Below are 19,260 nucleotides of genomic sequence, written 5' to 3' on the forward strand. Positions count from 1 at the left end.
GGCAGTTTTCACCCTGTGCCTCTTCACATCATCTCCCTCTGTATCCAAATTTCCCTTTTCTATAAGGACACGGGTCACATAGGATTAGGGCCCACCCTAATGACTTCATTTTAACTTGATCACCTGGTAAAGAGTCTGTGTCCAAGTAAGGTCCCATTCTGAGGTACTGGAAGCTGTAGGACTTCAGCATATGAGTTTAGGGGGTAGGGGGCTTATAATTCAACCATAACAACACTTCTTTATGGTCTCTCACTCATTGATTTAAACTTCAAAACCTGAGTACCCTGCTTATATCCCTTCTTACCTGTGACAGCTCTGTGCTTCAGGGTCTCATGTACTGGTCTGTGGCTCACTGTAAGCATGCCTTCTGTAAGGACTGGGGTTCACTGTAGTGGGACAGGAGAGTGAACTCTCATCAAACATCTGCTAGGGAACATACAGGCCTTGAATTTCAAGTCATAACAGAAGATGTCACCTTATTCTGTGAGGCACTGTCTATATGCATTTTATCCTTATACCGAAATTTCAGGTATTTATGCATCACTCAGTAAGTGCCAAAATACTGTTCCAAATTCTTTAAATGAAGCTATTTATTGAACCTCCACAGCGCTCCTCTGAGGTGGGTACTCTTGTTTACCTCATTGTACTGGTAAGAAACTGAGGCTCAGAGAGCTTAAGAAACTTTCTCAAGTCTGTAGTTAACTGATGACGTTGAGGTCTGAATCCTATAAGTTAGCTCCATAGGCCATGCTTTTAAATCATTACCAGATGGTGACCGGAAAAGGCAGGACATATTAGTCTCACTGAAAAGACTAGAAAACAGGCGCCTGGATGGCTCAGTCAGTTGAGCATCAGCTTCGGCTCAGGTTCTCACGGTTCCTGGGTTCGAGCCCCTCGTTGGGCTCTGTGCTGACAGTTCGGAGCCTGGAGCCTGTCTTTGGATTCTGTGTCTCTTCGGATTCTGTGTCTCCCTCTCTCTCTCTCTGATCCTCCCCTGCTCATGCTCTGTCTCTCTCTCAAAAATAAATAAAACATTAAAAAAAATTTAAAAAAAAGAAAAGAAAAGAGAAAAGTGAAATCAAGAAGCCAAGTAACTTACCCTAAGTCATTCGGGTAAGAAGCAGAATAAAGGCAGAATTCCTGCCCTGACAGACACAGGGCTTCCCCTCCGTGAGATTTAGTGCCTTGAGTCCCTTCCCCTGGTCCCACTCACTCACACCGGCCCACGGGTAGAAGGGCCTGCCCAGAAACTCTAAACCCTTGTTTGTGGTTAACTGTCTCCAAAACCTCAGGGGACCTATGGGACACAAGGAAAGGGGAGGCACCCTCTCCACTTAGATCTGACCTCCTAGTTGCTTCCAATTTCCAAGACCACCAGCCCGGAGGCGTAAAGTCCGCTCCGGAGTCTGGGAATTTTCCCAGCCAGAGTTAGAAGCCGGAGAGCGAGGTGGGGAAGGGGCTGGGCGGCGCGGGGCCGCCCATGAGGAACCCGGAGTATCAGATTTCCCGTAAGCCGCCAATCCTGAACGCGAGGGGGCGTGGCCGCACCTGGGAGGCGGGGCCGGACGGCGCATTGGGCTGCGGCGTCCTGGGGCGAGGCGGTGACGTGAGCTCGGCGCACCTGGGCCGGGCAGGTAAGGGCCGGTGCGGGACTGGGAGCGGAGCTCGGAAAGTCTCCCTGCGCAAACCCGGTATTGCTTGCCGACCGGTCAAGGAGTGCTGGGGACTTAGTTCGGAGGGACGACCGCTTCTTGGAGCAGGATTGAGAAACGGTGAGGACGTTAACTTCTGAACGCCAGTTTTGGAGTAGGGGGCTGGGGACACACCCGCTTCAGAGTTTGTAGGATTAGGAACCTTGCTTGAGGACATTTGTTTCCGGGGGGAGTGGGGCTCAGGGGCTGGATGCTTGTCGCTCTGCTTTAGGTAGCTTTGGGGCGGCCCTAGCCCTGGAGGACGGGGCCCACACTTTACTCCCTTTCCCTCCCTGCCCTACTGGAGTGTGCGGCTCACGGCCCCTATCCGCCCACCAGAGAGAGGATAGAGCTACGGCGCCTCCACCCCTCCAGTCTTACCAGCTCGCTGGGCCGCCGGCCCCAGTGTCCCAAAGAGGGGATTTCCGAGGCCTGCGGGCCCTTGGTCCTGGTAGGTGTTTGGGAAATGGAGATGGGGGCGGCCAGGCGCTTTAGCCAGTTTGTTTTTCCTCTCTGAATTTGTTTAGTGCAGCCAGGCCCCTCGCCTTGGGCCTGGGAGACACCCCTGGCTTTCCAACTAGCCAAGCTTGGTGTTTGGGGAGGGTGGAGCAGGGCGTGGTTGTTCTGGGGGTGAGGCCCTCTTTGCCCTGGGGGATGGAGGGTGGGTGTGGAAAAATGGGGAAAGTCTCCCAGGCCCGACTGGAAAGTAGGCCCCGGGTGCCACTCTTTCCGGGGAGCCTGCTTTGTAATGCAGGGGTCACCTCTGTCCCCACCCTGCTCTCCTGGTGGATGTCAAAAGTGGAAGACAGGGAAGGGAGAGGGAGAAGGCGTTTGCATAGAAGTTGGTGAAGGCTGGTGCTGACCCAGGAGAGTAGTTTAGGGATAGATGTGTGCATAAGGCACAACAGCAGCAGCCACTCACCAGCCACCAACTTCAGTCCAGCAGGGAGGAAGGGCATGGGAATTATGACACAGAATTTACCCCTAAGCAGGGCTAAACTAAAGGGCAAAAAGGCTGGGGAACTAGGAAGATGGTGTTCGGTTCCCTCCAGGGCTACCTGGCAAGTGTTTTCTACTCTGAGCCAAACCATTTGACAGCCCAGTCTGGAATCTCAGCTTTGAGGTAGTGCTGCCCCTGGAAACTAGTCTGGGCAGGGGCTGTGGAGGTGTTTAGAGAGGACCTGCTCCCTGCAATGGGGGTGTGAGAGAGGAGAGTTAATGCTTGGGGGAGGTTGAAAATATCCCAGCTAGATGCCCAGCGTGACAGAGTGGATGCGTTAGCATCTTTGTTCTTCGGCTAGTTAAATATTTGTTGGAGACATAGGCCTTGAATTTTACTGTGATGGCAGCTGGAGATACTAAGGCTGGCTTCAGCTAGGCTAAGGTTCTGTGGGCATTGAGATTTGGGTGATAAGAGTGTTTTTTGAAAGAGAACTCTGATTTATGTGTGTTTGGTGGTGGGTGATATGCAGTCTTCTCCCTAACCACTTCCTTGGCCCTTCATGGTGCTAGGATCTTCCTAATGTTTTTGGTTTACTTTCTTAGTGTGTAGAAGGGAGGGACTTGGAAGGCAGGGTTAGTGGCAAGATTCAGTACAGCACACACTGACTCAGGAGTGTTGGATCAGAGCCCCAGACAAAGCACTTTTCTGGGTCTCACTTAACCTAGCTATAAAATGGGGATGATAATATATTACCACTTCCAGATCACGTGGGTGAAATCAAACACGTTAAATAAAAGTGTCTGTAAACATTGTAAAGTCAATGTAGATATGAAGGATTGTTGGTACCACGGTCTCATCAGCCGAAGGACATCATCTTTTATACCTTCCAGTGGCCAAGAAATGCCTTAGCTTCCTAAGCTAATATATTTTTGGTTAAGAAACATCACTTACAGCTTTTTTTTTTTATTATCATAAATTGAAACATCATTATAGGAAAATGTGAATCATATACACAAGTATATGGGCAAGTTTAAAATCCATTCATAATCCTATCACCAGGTAACTATTATGAATATCTTGTCACATTGATGTATTATTTTTTCCCTTTTTAAATTACCTCTGTATGTGCATAAGTACCCAAGTGCATGTTACGTTACAAGGTGAAGATACTACTCTACAGTCAATACTGTATGCTGTATTGTCTCCCATACAATGTATGTTGTAAACATTTCCCCAAATCCAATAAAAATTCTTCAGACATCCCGTTGTTAATGGCTGCTTAATATTGTAGCCTGTGAATATGTAATCATCCATTTTCCTCTGTTATTTTGGTTTCTTCCAGCTTTTCCCTCTCTGCCAGTTTTTAGAGTCTTAGTTACTGGGTGGCAGGTAGGGGAGATCTTGGCTGACTTCCAGAAGGTGGAGAGGGTTAGCAGTGAGGGAGGTGAGGCATGGAGGGAGGCAGCCTAGGGCGGGGTTGCTCATGTGTGGTGCCATCTTGAGAGAATGTTGCGAACCCAGGGACTCTAGATCTTAACAATCCATCTCTATGGGTGGCTGCTTCTCTTTCCCTATCACTGTGTGCAGTTCCCCGTATTGGTTTGGTTGCTTTAATTTTCTCCTGATGAGCTGTCAATCAGCTAGGCTAAGCCCTTTTCTTTAAAGTCTGTCCAGAAGTAGATCTCACATGTCTGACAATCAGAGACCCAGTTCTTACCATTATTGCATAAGTCCCTTGCTAGGTTGACCAACATACTGCCCGAGTCCCTTTCATCCTTTCTTGCTCCATCCCCTTTCAAGTAGCCTGGGACCGAGGAGTAGAAGGTAGAATTTGCCCTTACGAGGATATGCATGCTCTCCTCCTTATAAGGTGAATGTTCTCCCTGGTTTGATGGCTTGACCTGCTGCCCTTCTAAAACCATGGCCAAGAACATGGGGATGGGGCGGGGGGACAGTTGAATACTGAATGCCAACCTTACTCCTTACACCAGTGCTCCCAGGGGGAAGGTTTCAGTTGCAGGACTTGTTAATTGGGTCAGAAGGCTCAGGTGAGAGCAGGTCCTGCCTCGCTCTTAAAGTGCCAGAAACTGAATTGGTTTGGGTTTTCCCTGTTTGTTGGGAGTCTGGCTGGGGAAGGAAGTGGTGATAGGGGCCACCCCCTCAGCTAAGCTCCTCTGAGTGGGAGCCCTCAGCTGACTCAACTTGTTTGGTTTCTGAACTGTGATCCAGGTGGGGATCTTCCTGGGTATCTTCCCTTTCCTCAGGCCATTGTGGGGGCTTGAGCACTGCCAATGTGGATTTCTTCAGGGAGTCTGAGGAAGATGATGTGCTTTCTAACTGCCATAGTGCTGGACACGCAGTAGCCGATAAACACATATTTGTTGAGTGAACGCTGGCTTGCAGGCCTCCCTTTTTCACCTCAAGTAAAAACAAAGTAAGATGAGAACACCAAAAAAAAAAAAAAAAATCTAAATACAACATCCCAAGCACACAATCCTCTAGTGACCGACTAGACTTTCCTAATGGCACCCAGTCTGGGCAGGCCTTTGTTTCCTGCTGAGAGTGCTGGCTGCTGCCGAATGTCATCTGCTGTGCCCGTGTGTTTTTATGAGAATCAATTGCAGACTTTACCCAGACCGGCTCCTGCCACCAAAGAGTTCACTTTAGGCCTTCGTGTGGAGATAAACAGACGCAGCTGGAGGAGGCTGTCCGAGCAGAACAGAGCCTGTCTTATGGTGGTTGTTAGCAGCCAAAGTTTAGGAACTGTAGCATTTGATTATTCTGGGGCTCCTGGACTTTTCTGGACTCAGGTGCAAGAAAGGGTCCTCAGAACCTTTGTCTCCCATGTTTCCAAGTGTTCTCCCGGCCACTGGATTGTCCTGTGGATAACCAACTCAGACCCCTTTTTTCTTGGTACAGAGTCTTCGAGTGGCCCAGAGAAAGGGAAGCCGACCTGAGGCCCAGCTCTTTGGATCCCTGTGGATACACTGCCTGCTCATCTCTGTAAGTGAGGACTTTGGAACCAGGACCTGCCCCTTGTCTACTTCTCTCTCAACACAATGGTGTCGTTTCTTACTAAAATATTCCCCGCTCGCCTGTAGTTCTCTGGTCTAAAAAGAGAGAGTGTGCTTCAAATTCTTGCCCCCGTATCTCTCCATTTTCTTCCTTCTCCTGAGATGAGATTGAAATGAGCAATACCAAGAGCCCTTGGTTCTTCAGGAAGGACTGTGTTCCAGCAGGGGTGACGTCATCTTTTTTATTTTTCTGCTTCAGGATTTAAATAGAAGAAATGCGATCCACTTACATGATAAGTCTGATTTGGCTGGAACATGAAGCATAAATGGCTTTGGAATAAGAATCAAAAGAACCTTTTAACCTCTTTTCTTTGCTTCCTTACCTGGCACAGTTTATTCCCATATTTAGTTTCTTTGCTGTAATCTAATGAAACTGTAGCTCTATCATACGGGAACAGTGGCCAGGGAAAGTTCCCAGAGGCTGGCCTAATTCTCCTGTGTTTGTTCCCTACTCTTCACCCTCCCCCACCCAGATCATGGCCCTCCACCCCCGCAGAGTTCGACTGAAGCCCTGGCTGGTGGCCCAGGTGGATAGTGGCCTGTACCCTGGGCTCATCTGGCTGCACAGGGACTCCAAACGCTTTCAGATTCCCTGGAAACATGCCACCCGGCATAGCCCCCAACAAGAAGAGGAAAATACCATTTTCAAGGTAAAGGACTTCTACCACTGGACCGGTTCTGTCAGACCTGTGTGGGTGTTTTTGGTTGTTCTGTTCTGTTTGGTATTTTGGCACGGGGAATATACTAGATCCCAAAGCTCCTGCATCAGGAAGAATGTTTATGGGGGGTGCCCAAAGTCATAGTAATTTCTCTTGCTGGGGCATGTCTATAATGTTTGAGGCCATTTATTCTTTCCCATTGGTCAAAGGAACTCGACTCACTTCCCAAAGGATCCCAGGTGCAGTTGGCTAACCTACTAATGATTGGATTGATGGGATTGTTCCAGAAGCTCTCGAGAGTCAGCAAGTAACTCTTGCTCTTCGTTCACTCAGGATTCTTGCTATGGAGAAAGGTGCTTGGGCCAGGAAATGACTCTCCAGACCAGGACAGAACTACTGAGTGTTCGTGGGTTCCTGACATAGCCTGTAGGATGGGTGTAGAGGGCTCTTTACTAGTTTTTCATTTGGTATTAAAATCTCTTACCCCACCCATAACCTCTGCTCAAAAATGAAAGGTGATTTAGTGCAAGTGTTTATTCTACAAATATGTTTCCTTAAATAAAAAATAGCTGATATGAGAGTTGTTTTACTTAACTGAAAACCAGATTGAATCACATGGCATTTTACAAAATCTAGTGAAGCCAAAGCTTGACCTAAGACAGAGGTGGGAAGCTGGCTAAGGGAAGGAGTATTATGTTGTTTGTAACGCTGGGGCCTGTGCACCTTCTCGAAACCAACTTCTCTGTGCTGGTCAGTCTTCCATGTCAGCTGCTTTAGTTCCTGCATCTCCAAGACACGGAGAAGTGAGTTTAGCCTTTTCTTTTCTCTAGAAGCTGGAAGTCGGAAGTGAAATCCAGTCCATACCCTGGGCCTCTCAAGATTGATGCCCCAGGTTCTGGCTAAGATTGGATCAGAAAAGATAGGCTCATCCCTCAAAGGAGAGCCATCTGAGAGATGTTTCCCACCCAACTCAGTTATATCAGGAATAGATACAGTGGTGGAGAGAAAATTGGCCTGAGAGCACTTAGAAAGAAAGTAAACGAGCTCTTTTAATTTACCAATTAAATAATGATGTGAAAATGTAGGCAAGCATCTATAAACCAGTACCAGTTACTGGAGTTGGCATTGAGGGGGGAATGGGCCTGCCTTGACCAGCTGGTCTGTGGTTGTGGCCTTGGTCTGAAACTGGACTTGCTGTTGGTGGCTGGGGGTGGCTGGCCATGGGGGAAGAGGCTCGTTCCTGAAAGCCCCACTCACGAGAGTGATCTGTGTGCTTACAGCTTGAGACAAAGGTGGCTGCAGGAAGCTTGTCTCATTTATATCAGTGTCTCTGCTTGTGGAATGCTAAGGGGGAACCTTTAAATCAGGAGAAGAGTGAGGGTGCTTTCACCCGTCCCAAGCTCTGACAGGCCTTAGGCAGGATATGTGGGGGCCAGGGGAGCATTGGGGTGCTAGCAATTAAACAAGTGCCTATTTTGTACCCCGTGTTCATTATCTCATTTAACTCTCAGCAACTCTGTAAGGGAGATATGACTCTCATGTTGTAGAAGCAGAGGCTAGTCTCAGGGGGCTAAATAACTTGCCAGAATCACATAGACAGTAAAGGGGTGTGGCCCGTATTTGAACACAAGCCTATCTGCTCCCCATTATCATACTACCTCGTGCTGGCCAGGAATTGGAAGATCTGGTTTCAAATCCACTACTATCAATTGCATGTGTGGTCTTGAGCAAGTCACATAATCTCTTTGGGCTTTAGCTTCCCCTGCAGTAAAATGGGGGATGAAATCAGTCTTGCCTGCCTCAGAGGATTGTCATAAGAATTGAGTGAAATAATGTATGGGGGGAAAATAGTGAATTGCCATTAAAATACAGAGGTTATTTCCATTTCTGGAAGAGGAATTGGGACCTCCACAGTGACCCGTGTCAGAAGCAAGACTCAGAATGAGTTTGAACAAGTCATATTTATAAATCCCAATGAATGCCATGTGATGGGTACTATGTTCTGCTGCATCAGCCCTGGGCCCTCTGCACCTTCTGAGCGGGTTCTGAGGAAGAATGTCTGTGTTGTGAGCAGGAAGGCTGGGGTGGTGCTTCTGGGTTAGTCTGCCTGCTCTTCATGGAGCGGCAGGGATTTAGGGAACCACAGAAACTTGCAGACCCATGCCAAAGTCAGCACAGTCCAAGCCAGCTGGGTGGGGCCACAGTGGGAGAGGGCACAAGGGATCAAATAAATGGAAAGGTAAACGTGGCGAGGCAGCAGTCAGGTACCACCAGGAACATCTGGAGATATGCTTCCCAGACCCTAGGGATCCATGAAATTACAATCCCCTGTGGGGAGCTGTATGGAATGATGCCAAGACAGCCACCTTGGGCAGACCTCTTCATTCTACAGTGCAAAACATATGCAGGTGCCCCCGAGACTGAGGAAATGGTAAGAAGTGAGCCAGAATTAGAAAGGAAGGATTTAAATTAGTTTTGGAAGAAACTTCCTCATGATGGTCAGGCTCTGTAGTGATGGACTGAGGGAGATGAGAGATCTCAAAGGATGGGGCAGAACACTTCCATATCAGCTTGAGGTCAGAAGCAGAGACAGAGAGTTGGGACTTTGCCCTGTCCACTTGAACAAGTTGGTGTGTGCTCCCTGATCTTGACTACTCTGCTAATGGCATTCCCCTTCTCTGCATCAGAGTGTGATGTCCTAAAGAAAGCGTAAAGATCTGAGACTGTATTAGCAGCAGGGAGAATGGATATACCATGAGCGGAAACATACATGTCATTGGACCTGGAAATTGAAAACCAAAAAGGAGGACCCAAAGTAGTTTTAGCTCATGTCACCAGCCCCTGGTGTCTGCAGCAAAGTATTTCCAGTAAAGTGGGACTTCGAGTAATTAGGGAAGGGCAGGGGGTGTGGGTTTACGAGGACATGGGACCAGCTGGATGAGACCCTCAGCCTCCAGCTGAACTCCCAGAGTTTGCTTCCTGTCTGCCTACAGGCTGTTATTCCTATAGGTTCTTGTTTTCTACAGTTATTTAAGTATCAGATTGAAAAAATATAAGTATAGGAAACAACAAGGCCAAACTCTGCATATCACATGCCATCCCCCTTTGTCTTCTGAGCAATTAATGTCAAAACAAATAAGCCAGAAAAAACCTTACCTAAAATCCTGCCATCCAAAGTGACCATTAGCATTTTGGTGTATACAGTTGACGTTTGAACGGTATGGGTTTGAACTGAGCAGGTCCACTTATATGCAGATATTTTTGGATAAATACAGTACTGTATATTTTCCTTATGATTTTCTTACTAGTATTTTTCCTCTAGCTTATTTTATTGTAATATAGCATATAGTATACAAAATAGGTGTTAATCAACTTACCAGTAAGACGTCTGGTCAACAGCAGCCTATTAGTAGTTAAGTTTTGGGGAGTTAGAAATTATGTGGATTTTTGGGGCATCTGGGTGGCTTAGTCGGTTAAACATCTGACTCAATTTCAGCTCAGGTCATGGTCTCATGGTTCGTGAGCTTGAGCCCTGCACCGGCAGTGCAGAGCCTACTTGGGATTCTCTCTTTCTCTGCCTCTCCCTACTTGCTCTGTATCTCTTTCTCAAAATAAATAAAAAAAAAAACACCTTAAAAATATATGTGGATTTTTGTGCAAGGAGTTAGTATTCCTGATCCCTGTATTGTTCAAGGGTGTACTGTATTATTTTCCAGACTTTTCTTTATTTTCAACCCTTGGTTATAGCCACTCTTGACAGGTGGTGCTGGCATCAACACTTGAGATAAGACTCCTCCTTTCAAAAGATTGTGTTTGCTTATGGCTTAATTTCCCTTCCCTCGGCACTGCTCTGCCTGGTCCTGAGGGTGGTGTTTCCTGCCGCAGGCTCTATAAATTGGGATTGGAATTGGGATGGTGGGGCACTACGGCAGGGGTGTGTATGTGTGTGTGTCTGTATGGGAGTGTGAGCACACTTTGTAGTATTTCTGGGCAACAGCAGGCATTCACTGCAGTTTCCTATTCTTCAGGCCTGGGCTGTGGAGACTGGGAAGTACCAGGAAGGAGTGGATGACCCTGACCCAGCTAAATGGAAGGCCCAGCTCCGCTGTGCTCTCAACAAGAGCAGGGAATTCAACCTGATGTACGATGGCACCAAGGAAGTACCCATGAACCCAGTGAAGATATATCAAGTGTGTGACATCCCCCAGCCTCAGGGGTCAATCATTAACCCAGGTGAGGCCCCACCTGCTGGGGAGATGGGTGCAGTAAGCCAGGTTCTGGGCTAGACTCTTAAAGAGATAATTGGGGGCGCCTGGGTGGCTCATTCGGGTTAAGCATCAGACTTCAGCTCAGGTTATGATCTCATAGCTTGTGAGTTCAAAGCCCCACGTTGGGCTCTGTGCTGACAGCTTAGAGCCTGGAGCCTGCTTCTGATTCGGTGTCTTTCTCTCTCTCTCTGCCCCTCTCTCTCTCTCAAAAATAAATAAACATTTAAAAAAATTAAATAAAATAAAAAGATAGTTGATTTGAAAATCTCTTACAAAGTTTAAGATTGGTAAAGCAATCTTAAAGAAGGATCCAGAGAACAAAAGATGTGAAGCCAGCAAAATTGTCTTGTTCACTTAGGGGAATACTTACTAGCCTGACTGCTTAAAGCATTAGAAAGTAGAGGCTACATAGAGTCCTACTGTAGGAAGAGCTTCCCCTGGGACTCAGCACTGAGAGGAGACTCAGGTAGTTTCGAAGATGGAGGAATTAAACCTTAGGAGGTTTGAGTCCTGAACCTGGCTTTTATCACTTTGCTCCTTGTGGAACATTGAATCAAGTCATTTGAAATTTCAGCCTCAGTTTTTTCAGTGGTAAAATCTGGGTTCTCATCTTTCCTGCCTACTTCAGAGACTATTGTTAAGACTCAACTGACATGACATTGAAAAGCTATTAACTTCTCTTTGTAAATGTTGGATGAGTGATTAATTTGTAGGATACTTTTTCTAAGAGAATACCACCTGATCCTCCTATTTACCCAATGCCTGGCAAGTACCAACTAAAGGCCAGATAATTTAGACTTGTCCTCGAATGAATCTAGTGAGCCCTTACCAAGAGGGAAGCATCTGTCCTCACATTAAGCTTACAGAGGAGGGAAGTTGGTGTTCTTGAGTCCTTAAAAGGAATGCTAATGTGTAACAAGTGGTTGAAGGTAGTTATTAAGAGATTTCTAGGAAAGGCGAGTAGGGTGTGCAGCTCCTAGGTAGGGGAGAGGAAGAGTGCTCATGTTAGCGCTCAGCAGGAGTTGAAGCCAGAGGTTAATATACCTTTGGCTCCCACTCTTTTTGGCTACGGTGTTGAGGGAACACACTGAACCCGGGAACCTCTGTACCAACAGTACCTAATATGTACGGTGGACCAGTGGCAAGGATGGTTATGCAACCTGAGTGGCTCACTTGGGGTTTCCCGTGTCTGTTTCTCTGGTAGGATCCACTGGATCTGCTCCTTGGGATGAGAAAGATAATGATGTAGATGAAGAAGATGAGGAAGATGAGCTTGACCAGTCACAGCACCATGTTCCCATCCAGGACACCTTCCCTTTCCTGAACATCAATGGTGAGTGGGGGTGATAGGCGGTACGGAAGAATAAGGGGGATGGAAGAGGCTTTGACTTTGTAACTGCTGACCCCTTGGCTCTCACTCCACTGGGAGCAGTGATCACGTCCTGTGGCCAAAATGCTGATCTATTAGCAAGTAGGCGTCATAGAACTCTGTAAGGAACTCTGCTGCCCCAGTTATCCCAGTGGGTGACTTCCAGGCATAGAGAACATCTGAATCTTACATATAATTCAGAGAAATGAAAAATACAAACTCATTTTCAATCCCGTATACAAACACATCAGTTAAAAATTTCACTAATTTTCCTCAAGGCCAAGTGCAGCAGATATCACTTTCATGGATTGTAGGCAAACTCTTCCGCTATTTCTCCTGGTATAAATTTTGTGTCACTTTCTAAACAGGGTCTACTTTGCTAGGGCTATTGCATGGGGAACTTGTGATTTCTGCATCTTTTAATACTAGGGTTTGATAGAATTTATCTGCAGACTTTTTGCTTCTTTTATGGACTTTTTGAATTGAGCTTCCCAGGAAAAATGAGACACTGGAAGGTCACTGAGACTGGGCAGGTAGTGACTCTTCCACTGTACATTCTGAGGAAGCTCAAACACAAGGTGAATTGCTCTTCAGCATCTTCGCTTAAACTGTCCATTTGACTAGGAGCAAATGCTATGCATTTAGTTCAGAAGCTTGTCACTGCCTTTCTAATTCCATCTGGCCGCTGTAGATCAAATGAGATAATTGTGCCACTTAGAGAATTTAATATAGCAAGATAATTCCTTTGCTCTTTTGGAGCACCTTACTCCAGGTGCTTCCCTTACCTTTGAGTATCAAGAAATGACTCTTACTATCTGCTCGCTTGCCCTCCTTCACTTAACCTGCCATTTATATCTTTACAACCAAGTGATGAGTAAAGAAAAATTATCATTGAGCTTTTTCATGGTCAGTATTGCCACATGATATATTCCCACTTAGTGATTTGAGTTGATACCTAGAAATGTGAGATCCTTTCCCAAACCCTTGGCTGAATTATTCTGTTATTCTCACCCCTTAAAAGGATGCAACTTATTTCCAGTATCCTGATTTCCTATTTCTGTTCATATTTTACTAAAGCTAATGTTGTGTGGCCTTATGTAATGGGCTGCCTTGGATCCTTTTTGGGAAGATGTGGGACATCTATTGAAAACGAAAAAGTAAAATGGGTACATAGATTTAACCAGGCTTGTGCACAAAGGGTCAAAGCAACATTAACTTCTATGATTTCAGAGCTGTTGGGACAGAGGAAGAAGAAATGTTGAAGAATAGATGCCTAAGAGGTGAGGCTAGGAGGAGAAATCTGTACACTTTGGAGTGAGTCAACTTTGACAAGAGCAGGAAAATAGGATGGGTATTTCATTGTCTTCTTAAAAGCTTTAATTGGATACTTTTGAATAAATTGTGGTCTTACATGGTTTAAAATTCATGATGGTATAAAAGAATCAATTTATTGATTATTACAAAGGTAATCAATTGAAAGGTTTTCCCTCCTTTCTGTCTCTGAACCTCCTGCTCAGTTTCCCTGGAGGAGAGAGATCCTTTCAGGTTTTGGGGTATCCTTCCAGATGTTTTGTGCATGTAAGACCATTTGTTTGTTTTTAATGGAATTTCTATGCACTGAAATCTAATCAACTAATTCAGTTGAGTTTATTTTTTTGAAGATAGCCAACTCCTACTTAATTGCTGGGGTCAAAATCTGCAACAGGAAACCTCTCTTTCACACCCATTCTAATTTAAACCCAGAGAAGACTCACATGTCTGTTAATCGTCAACCAATGCAGATTTTCTGAGAGATGAGTTTACAGAAGAACTAATATGATTAGGAAGGAGAAGAAGCAGGGGAACCTTATTGTTGTGTTAGTTGTGGGAAATCATTGATGGATTTCCACCAAACTGAGTCCTAGTGCAGTGTTTGACTCTTGTCTATTGACCATGTTAGGTTTTAGAGCCTCAGACCAGGTAACATACATATGTGGTACCCCTGCCTGCTCACCCACACCCTTCTGTTCTAGGTTCTCCCATGGCACCAGCTAGTGTGGGCAACTGCAGTGTGGGCAACTGCAGCCCTGAAGCAGTGTGGCCCAAAACTGAACCTCTGGAAATGGAAGTACCCCAGCCACCGATACAGCCTTTCTATAGCTCTCCAGAGCTGTGGATCAGCTCTCTCCCAAGTAAGTGAGCCCTGATCTTTCTCGTTGGGTCTTCAGCTCATATTATAGTCCCTCCCCTGCCCCACCTTCTGCTTCCATTTCTTTGTCATGTATAGAGTAGCTACCTGTTCTCCAGGCAGCCTCTGTGTCTGGTTCCTGGCTGGCCGATGAGTCACCAGGGAAGAAGTAAAGAAACATTAGTTCATATCTACTTGCCCATGAGCATGCTCTGATTCACTGTAGCTCTAGGCTATTTACCTCTCAGGTGGGTAGAAAGCCTGGGTTAATCAGTTTGGCTAAGGGATCTGGGGACAAGGCCAGTTGTGGGATAGGTCGTGAATTCAATACAGAAGGCTCTTAGATTTTGAGGAGCTTTTGAGGGTGGGAGAAAATCTTTCTGAACTGAACACAAATTGATCTCCATGAAGAATTAATGTCATTGTTTCATCTCTCTTTCACAGTGTACTTGGTGGTAGTGGGGATGGGGTGGGCGTGGGGGTGTAAGTGCTAGCATTTTATACAACAGGCTAATAGCTTTAATAAGATCTATACGGTTCAGTGGAGGTTTGATGAGTGAAAATTTACTTTGCTGAGAACTGTGTCCTTTTATGATAAATTGTTAGAACAAATCCACAGAGTGTACTCCTGTGTTTTCAGAAGACAGCTTGATATTTTTTCTTATTCCTCTGGTATCTTTAAAAATGAGCCAAAAATGTGACACAAACCAGATACCTTGGTTTTTAGCTCTTTTTAATGCTTACTGATGTGAAGACTCAGTCAGTATAAGTGAGGAGACAGGACCTAGAAGTCTGTTTGGAGAAATTGTAACCCTTAGGGTGTGATGATTAAACAGAGATAGTATACATGGACCTTGAACTGTCTGCTTTAAGGCAGCCTTTTGACTGAATATTCCAGGAATAGGTTGATGTCTCCCTTTATTACAGGAAGGCTAACTCTGCCAGTGACCTTCCTGAATGCTGGTTGAAAGCTGGCTTGGTCTTGATGGACTTGCAGGAGTCTCAAGGATAGACAGGCCAAGCAGCAGAGCAGGACTCTCACTGTCCTCTCTCTCCTTGCAGTGACTGACCTGGACATCAAGTTTCAGTACCGTGGGAAGGAGTATGGGCAGACCATGACTGTAAGCAACCCCCAGGGCTGCCGGCTCTTCTATGGGGATCTGGGTCCTATGCCTGACCAAGAAGAGCTCTTCGGTCCTGTCAGCCTGGAGCAGGTGAAGTTCCCAGGTCCAGAGCACATCACCAATGAGAAGCAGAAGCTGTTCACCAGTAAGCTGCTGGATGTCATGGACAGAGGACTGATCCTAGAGGTCAGCGGTCATGCCATTTATGCCATCAGGCTGTGTCAGTGCAAGGTGTACTGGTCTGGGCCATGTGCCCCATCACCTGTTGCCCCCAACCTGATTGAGAGACAAAAGAAGGTCAAACTATTTTGTCTGGAAACGTTCCTTAGTGGTAAGTCCTTTTTCACAAGGTTGATGGTTGGGAACTGTTCCCTGAAAGGTTTTCCTCCTTCCCTCCCCCACTCCCTTCCTGGCTCTGCAAAGATTTAACGAACAACTGCTTCTGGTGGAAGTCAAGGTAGACGAGAACTTTAGTGTTGAAAACTCAGAGTGACCTGGGCAACAAAGAAGGGCATTCCACTCCAAAGCTAGGTACTTGGAAGCTGTTTTTAGGTTGGTCGTGGTGGTTTTAATGGCAAAAGAGGGAGACAGCCTTGTCATTACCACCAATGCCACCAACTTATCCTTAACTTTGGAAAGTGACATCATCATAATCAGCAAAATATACTCTTCTCATTTGGGAAATATCTTAGTGGCAAATTCAAGCATACAAATTTATGGAGAATACTGAAATTGTGGATTTTATAATATACTTTGAACCTCAGATCTAGTTCACTAATGTCCAAAAGAACCCTCTGAAATGATAATGTTCTATATTTGTCTTGTCCACAATAGCCCACATGGGACTATTGAGCATATGTGACTTATATGACTAAAGAACTATTTAATTTTAATTAATTTAAATTTAATAGCCACATGTGGCTGGTGGTCACCATATTGGACAGCATAGAATATATTTACTGAGTGGATATGGAATGATCCAGTACACAAAACTTGTTCTCCCCCCTTCCACAGATCTCATTGCCCACCAGAAAGGACAGATAGAGAAGCAGCCACCATTTGAGATCTATTTATGCTTTGGGGAAGAATGGCCAGATGGGAAACCCCTGGAAAGGAAACTCATCTTGGTTCAGGTGAGGAGATAAGGATGTGCCAACAACTTTTTGCCTTTTTACCAGTGCTTTAGCCTCTAGACTAGGGTTGTGCTGAGCAAAGATCCATCGGTCTATGTGGGTTTTAATCCCATCAGCTAGAGTTACAGACTCAAACTCTATTTATTGCAACAACCAAGTTGGTCTGATTAAAGTAGGGCCAAGCTGGAGAATACAGGGTCCTCAAAGTGGGTGACTGATTTAGTGAAGATCTTCTCTCTCATTCCCCTACTGACATTAGAATCTTGCTGAAACCTAACAGGATATAATCCTTTCCATCTCTTTTAGAAAAACCTTTTTTAAATAATTTTTTTAACTGTTTATTTATTTGAGAGAGGCAGGGGAAGGCAGAGAGAGAGAGGGAGACACAGAATCTGAGCTGTCAGCACAGAGCTGGACATGAGGCTTGGACTCACGAACCATGAGATCATGATCTGAGCCAAAGTCAGCCGCTCAACTGACTGAACCACCCAGGCACCCCTTGGTAAAGCCTTTTGAGCTACTTTTAAGAATATAGCCTTATAAGAGTAAGTGGCAGCAAGAGCACTTGGGTTTGGTCCCTGGATTTATACAAAAAGATATGCAACAGATGAAATGTGGGTAAAAGTCTTGCTAAATAAGCAGTTGTTTGCTTAGGCATGTGATGTGATGATACATACAGGTTTTTGTTCTGTTTTGTTTTGATCTTCTAGAGTGAATCTTGGGAGGATGGTCAGGAGAGATTAAAGGCATACTCTGTATCTAGACATTAGACTTGGGGGCTTCTCCAGGGCCTCACTGGGCCTTCCTTCAATCTTGAGTCCCTCCTGCCATCTATCTATTTATTTAAGTTTATTTATTTTTGAAAGAAAGAGAAAGAGAGAAAGCGGGGGAGGGGCAGAGATAGAGGAGGAGAGAGAGAATCCCAAGCAGGCTTTGCACTGTCAGTGCACAGAGTGATGCAGGGCTCAAACTCAGGCTCAAACTCACAAACTGCGAGGTGGTGACCTGAGCCGGGCATGAGCCAGACAGGAGTCAGAAGCTTAACTGACTGAGCCACCCAGGTGCCCCCCTCTTGCTAATTTAAAAATTCCTTTTCTTCACCAGATAATTGTGTGCTCTGTGTCCTGAACAGGTCATTCCGGTGGTAGCTCGCATGATCTACGAGATGTTTTCTGGTGATTTTACACGGTCCTTTGACAGTGGCAGTGTCCGCCTGCAGATTTCCACTCCAGACATCAAAGATAACATCGTTGCTCAGCTGAAACAGCTGTACCGCATCCTCCAAACCCAGGAGAGCTGGCAGCCCATGCAGCCCACCCCCAGCATGCAACTCCCCCCTGCCCTGCCTGCCCAGTAATCATGAATGCCATCTTTTTTTTTTTTTTACAGTGTTGTACATATGGATATTTTTTATTATTCAGATTTAACCAGCTTTTAAACCTCTCCTTTCTTACAATGTTAGTGGTCTCCAACTCTCCACATGTGCTTGGCTTTTAAAGTTGATTTAATTTATGGAAAAATTACCCTTCATATTCCCCCTTTCTTTTTTCAGCCTCCCCATGTTAGTGTAATGTAGTAGGAGATTTGGCCTGGGAGTTTGGGCACCAGCCTTCTTTGCACCTCTGCTTCAGTGGTATGACCTTGAACTATCAAGTTATTTAATCTCTAGGTTTTAGATTCATTCCTATAAAGTGAAGGGGTGGAACAATGCCTGAAATAACTCCTATTTTAAAACTCTGGCCTGATGACTTCATTCTACTTGTACAAGGAGAAAAAACTGCCTTGGACAGAACCCTCTGCATTGTTCTAGCACTTTTTTTTTTTTTTTTTTGCCTTTATTAAAGTTCCCTCAAGCACTGATTTGCCCAGGATTGATCACCGTTTGACCTGTTCTGCTAGTATAGTAAGCTGGCTTCCTGACGGAGTAAGAGAGAGGGAGGGGAACTGGCTGGTTGCCTAGGAACAAGTTTGATATCTAAATAGAAATAGGTGCCAAAGTCTGAAAGTCACCTGGTCTGTGGAGTAAAGGCTCATAAACAGAGGTTCTAAACGGAATCTGTCAACGGAAGGCCTCGGGATTCTGCAGAATTTGTTGTGAGGTGTCCACCTTGTCACCGTTCAGATAACACGGTGTGTGTGTGTGGCTGATGAGAGTATATGACTCAGTGGGACTCTTCAGAGAAGATAGAGCTCTTTTTCCTTTTTTTCTTTGAGGAAGACCTGGGAGTGAGCTGGGCATGTATGACAAACTCATGACTACAACAGGGACACTTCCTTCTTGTTTGGAAACTTTTACAGCCTTACTACCCTTTGGATTTTTTCGCTCTTGGAAAAAATGGGGTATTCAATTTTAAGGCCAAAGTGAAAAAGGACTGGGCAGTGCTCTTTTGCAAAAGGCTCATGCGGCCCAAACCTGCTCATTTCCCTTCTTGTGGAGGAAGCTGGGTGTGAACAACTCAGGTGAAGAGCAGTGGAGAACACTGCGGCTATGGCTGTCACAGACTGGTCTTATCTGTTAACTTTTGTTCCATCCCTGACCTTGCTGTCCTACCCCTAACCTTTCTTTCTTTTCTTTTTTTTTTTTAAAGACAAGCATAATTGAAACTCCAAAGCCTAAATGGAAAAACAAGATGTTAATCTCCTGTTGCAGACCCCTAATTGTCTTGAATACTGATGCCTATCTGCCAGGCCAGAATAAGAAAACCCATGTCTAGTGTGCTGCCCTTAAACCAGGCCATTCCCCACTTGCTGCTGAAGTTGAGCCAGCTGAAAAGTCAGGCAGCTTCAAAAGCCATAGGCTCAATTCGGTCCCAGGTGGCAGTGGGACTTACT

General features: G+C 45.6%; 1 protein-coding gene across 1 annotated transcript; it reads left to right on the plus strand.

Moving 5' to 3' along the window:
• The first annotated feature begins 1,641 nt into the window (after positions 1–1,641).
• Positions 1,642–18,976, plus strand: IRF6 (interferon regulatory factor 6). Its single transcript, XM_029935345.1, has 9 exons — positions 1,642–1,772; positions 5,554–5,637; positions 6,182–6,358; positions 10,396–10,600; positions 11,840–11,968; positions 14,017–14,175; positions 15,234–15,626; positions 16,310–16,428; positions 17,561–18,976. The coding sequence occupies exons 3-9, from the start codon at positions 6,185–6,187 to the stop codon at positions 17,783–17,785; spliced, it is 1,404 nt and encodes a 467-aa protein (XP_029791205.1). The 5' UTR covers positions 1,642–1,772; positions 5,554–5,637; positions 6,182–6,184; the 3' UTR covers positions 17,786–18,976.
• The last annotated feature ends 284 nt before the right edge of the window (positions 18,977–19,260 follow it).

The sequence above is a fragment of the Suricata suricatta genome, chromosome 3 (genome assembly GCF_006229205.1).
Source record: "Suricata suricatta isolate VVHF042 chromosome 3, meerkat_22Aug2017_6uvM2_HiC, whole genome shotgun sequence".
Taxonomy (NCBI): domain Eukaryota; kingdom Metazoa; phylum Chordata; class Mammalia; order Carnivora; family Herpestidae; genus Suricata; species Suricata suricatta.

Excerpts from the sequence above, each read along its gene's own strand:
- IRF6 (XM_029935345.1), top strand. The coding sequence starts at position 6,185 with ATGGCCCTCCACCCCCGCAGAGTTCGACTGAAGCCCTGGCTGGTGGCC. Across the intron at positions 6,359-10,395 it reads AGGAAAATACCATTTTCAAG|GCCTGGGCTGTGGAGACTGG; the intron begins GTAAAGGACTTC and ends CCTATTCTTCAG. Across the intron at positions 15,627-16,309 it reads TCTGGAAACGTTCCTTAGTG|ATCTCATTGCCCACCAGAAA; the intron begins GTAAGTCCTTTT and ends CCCCTTCCACAG.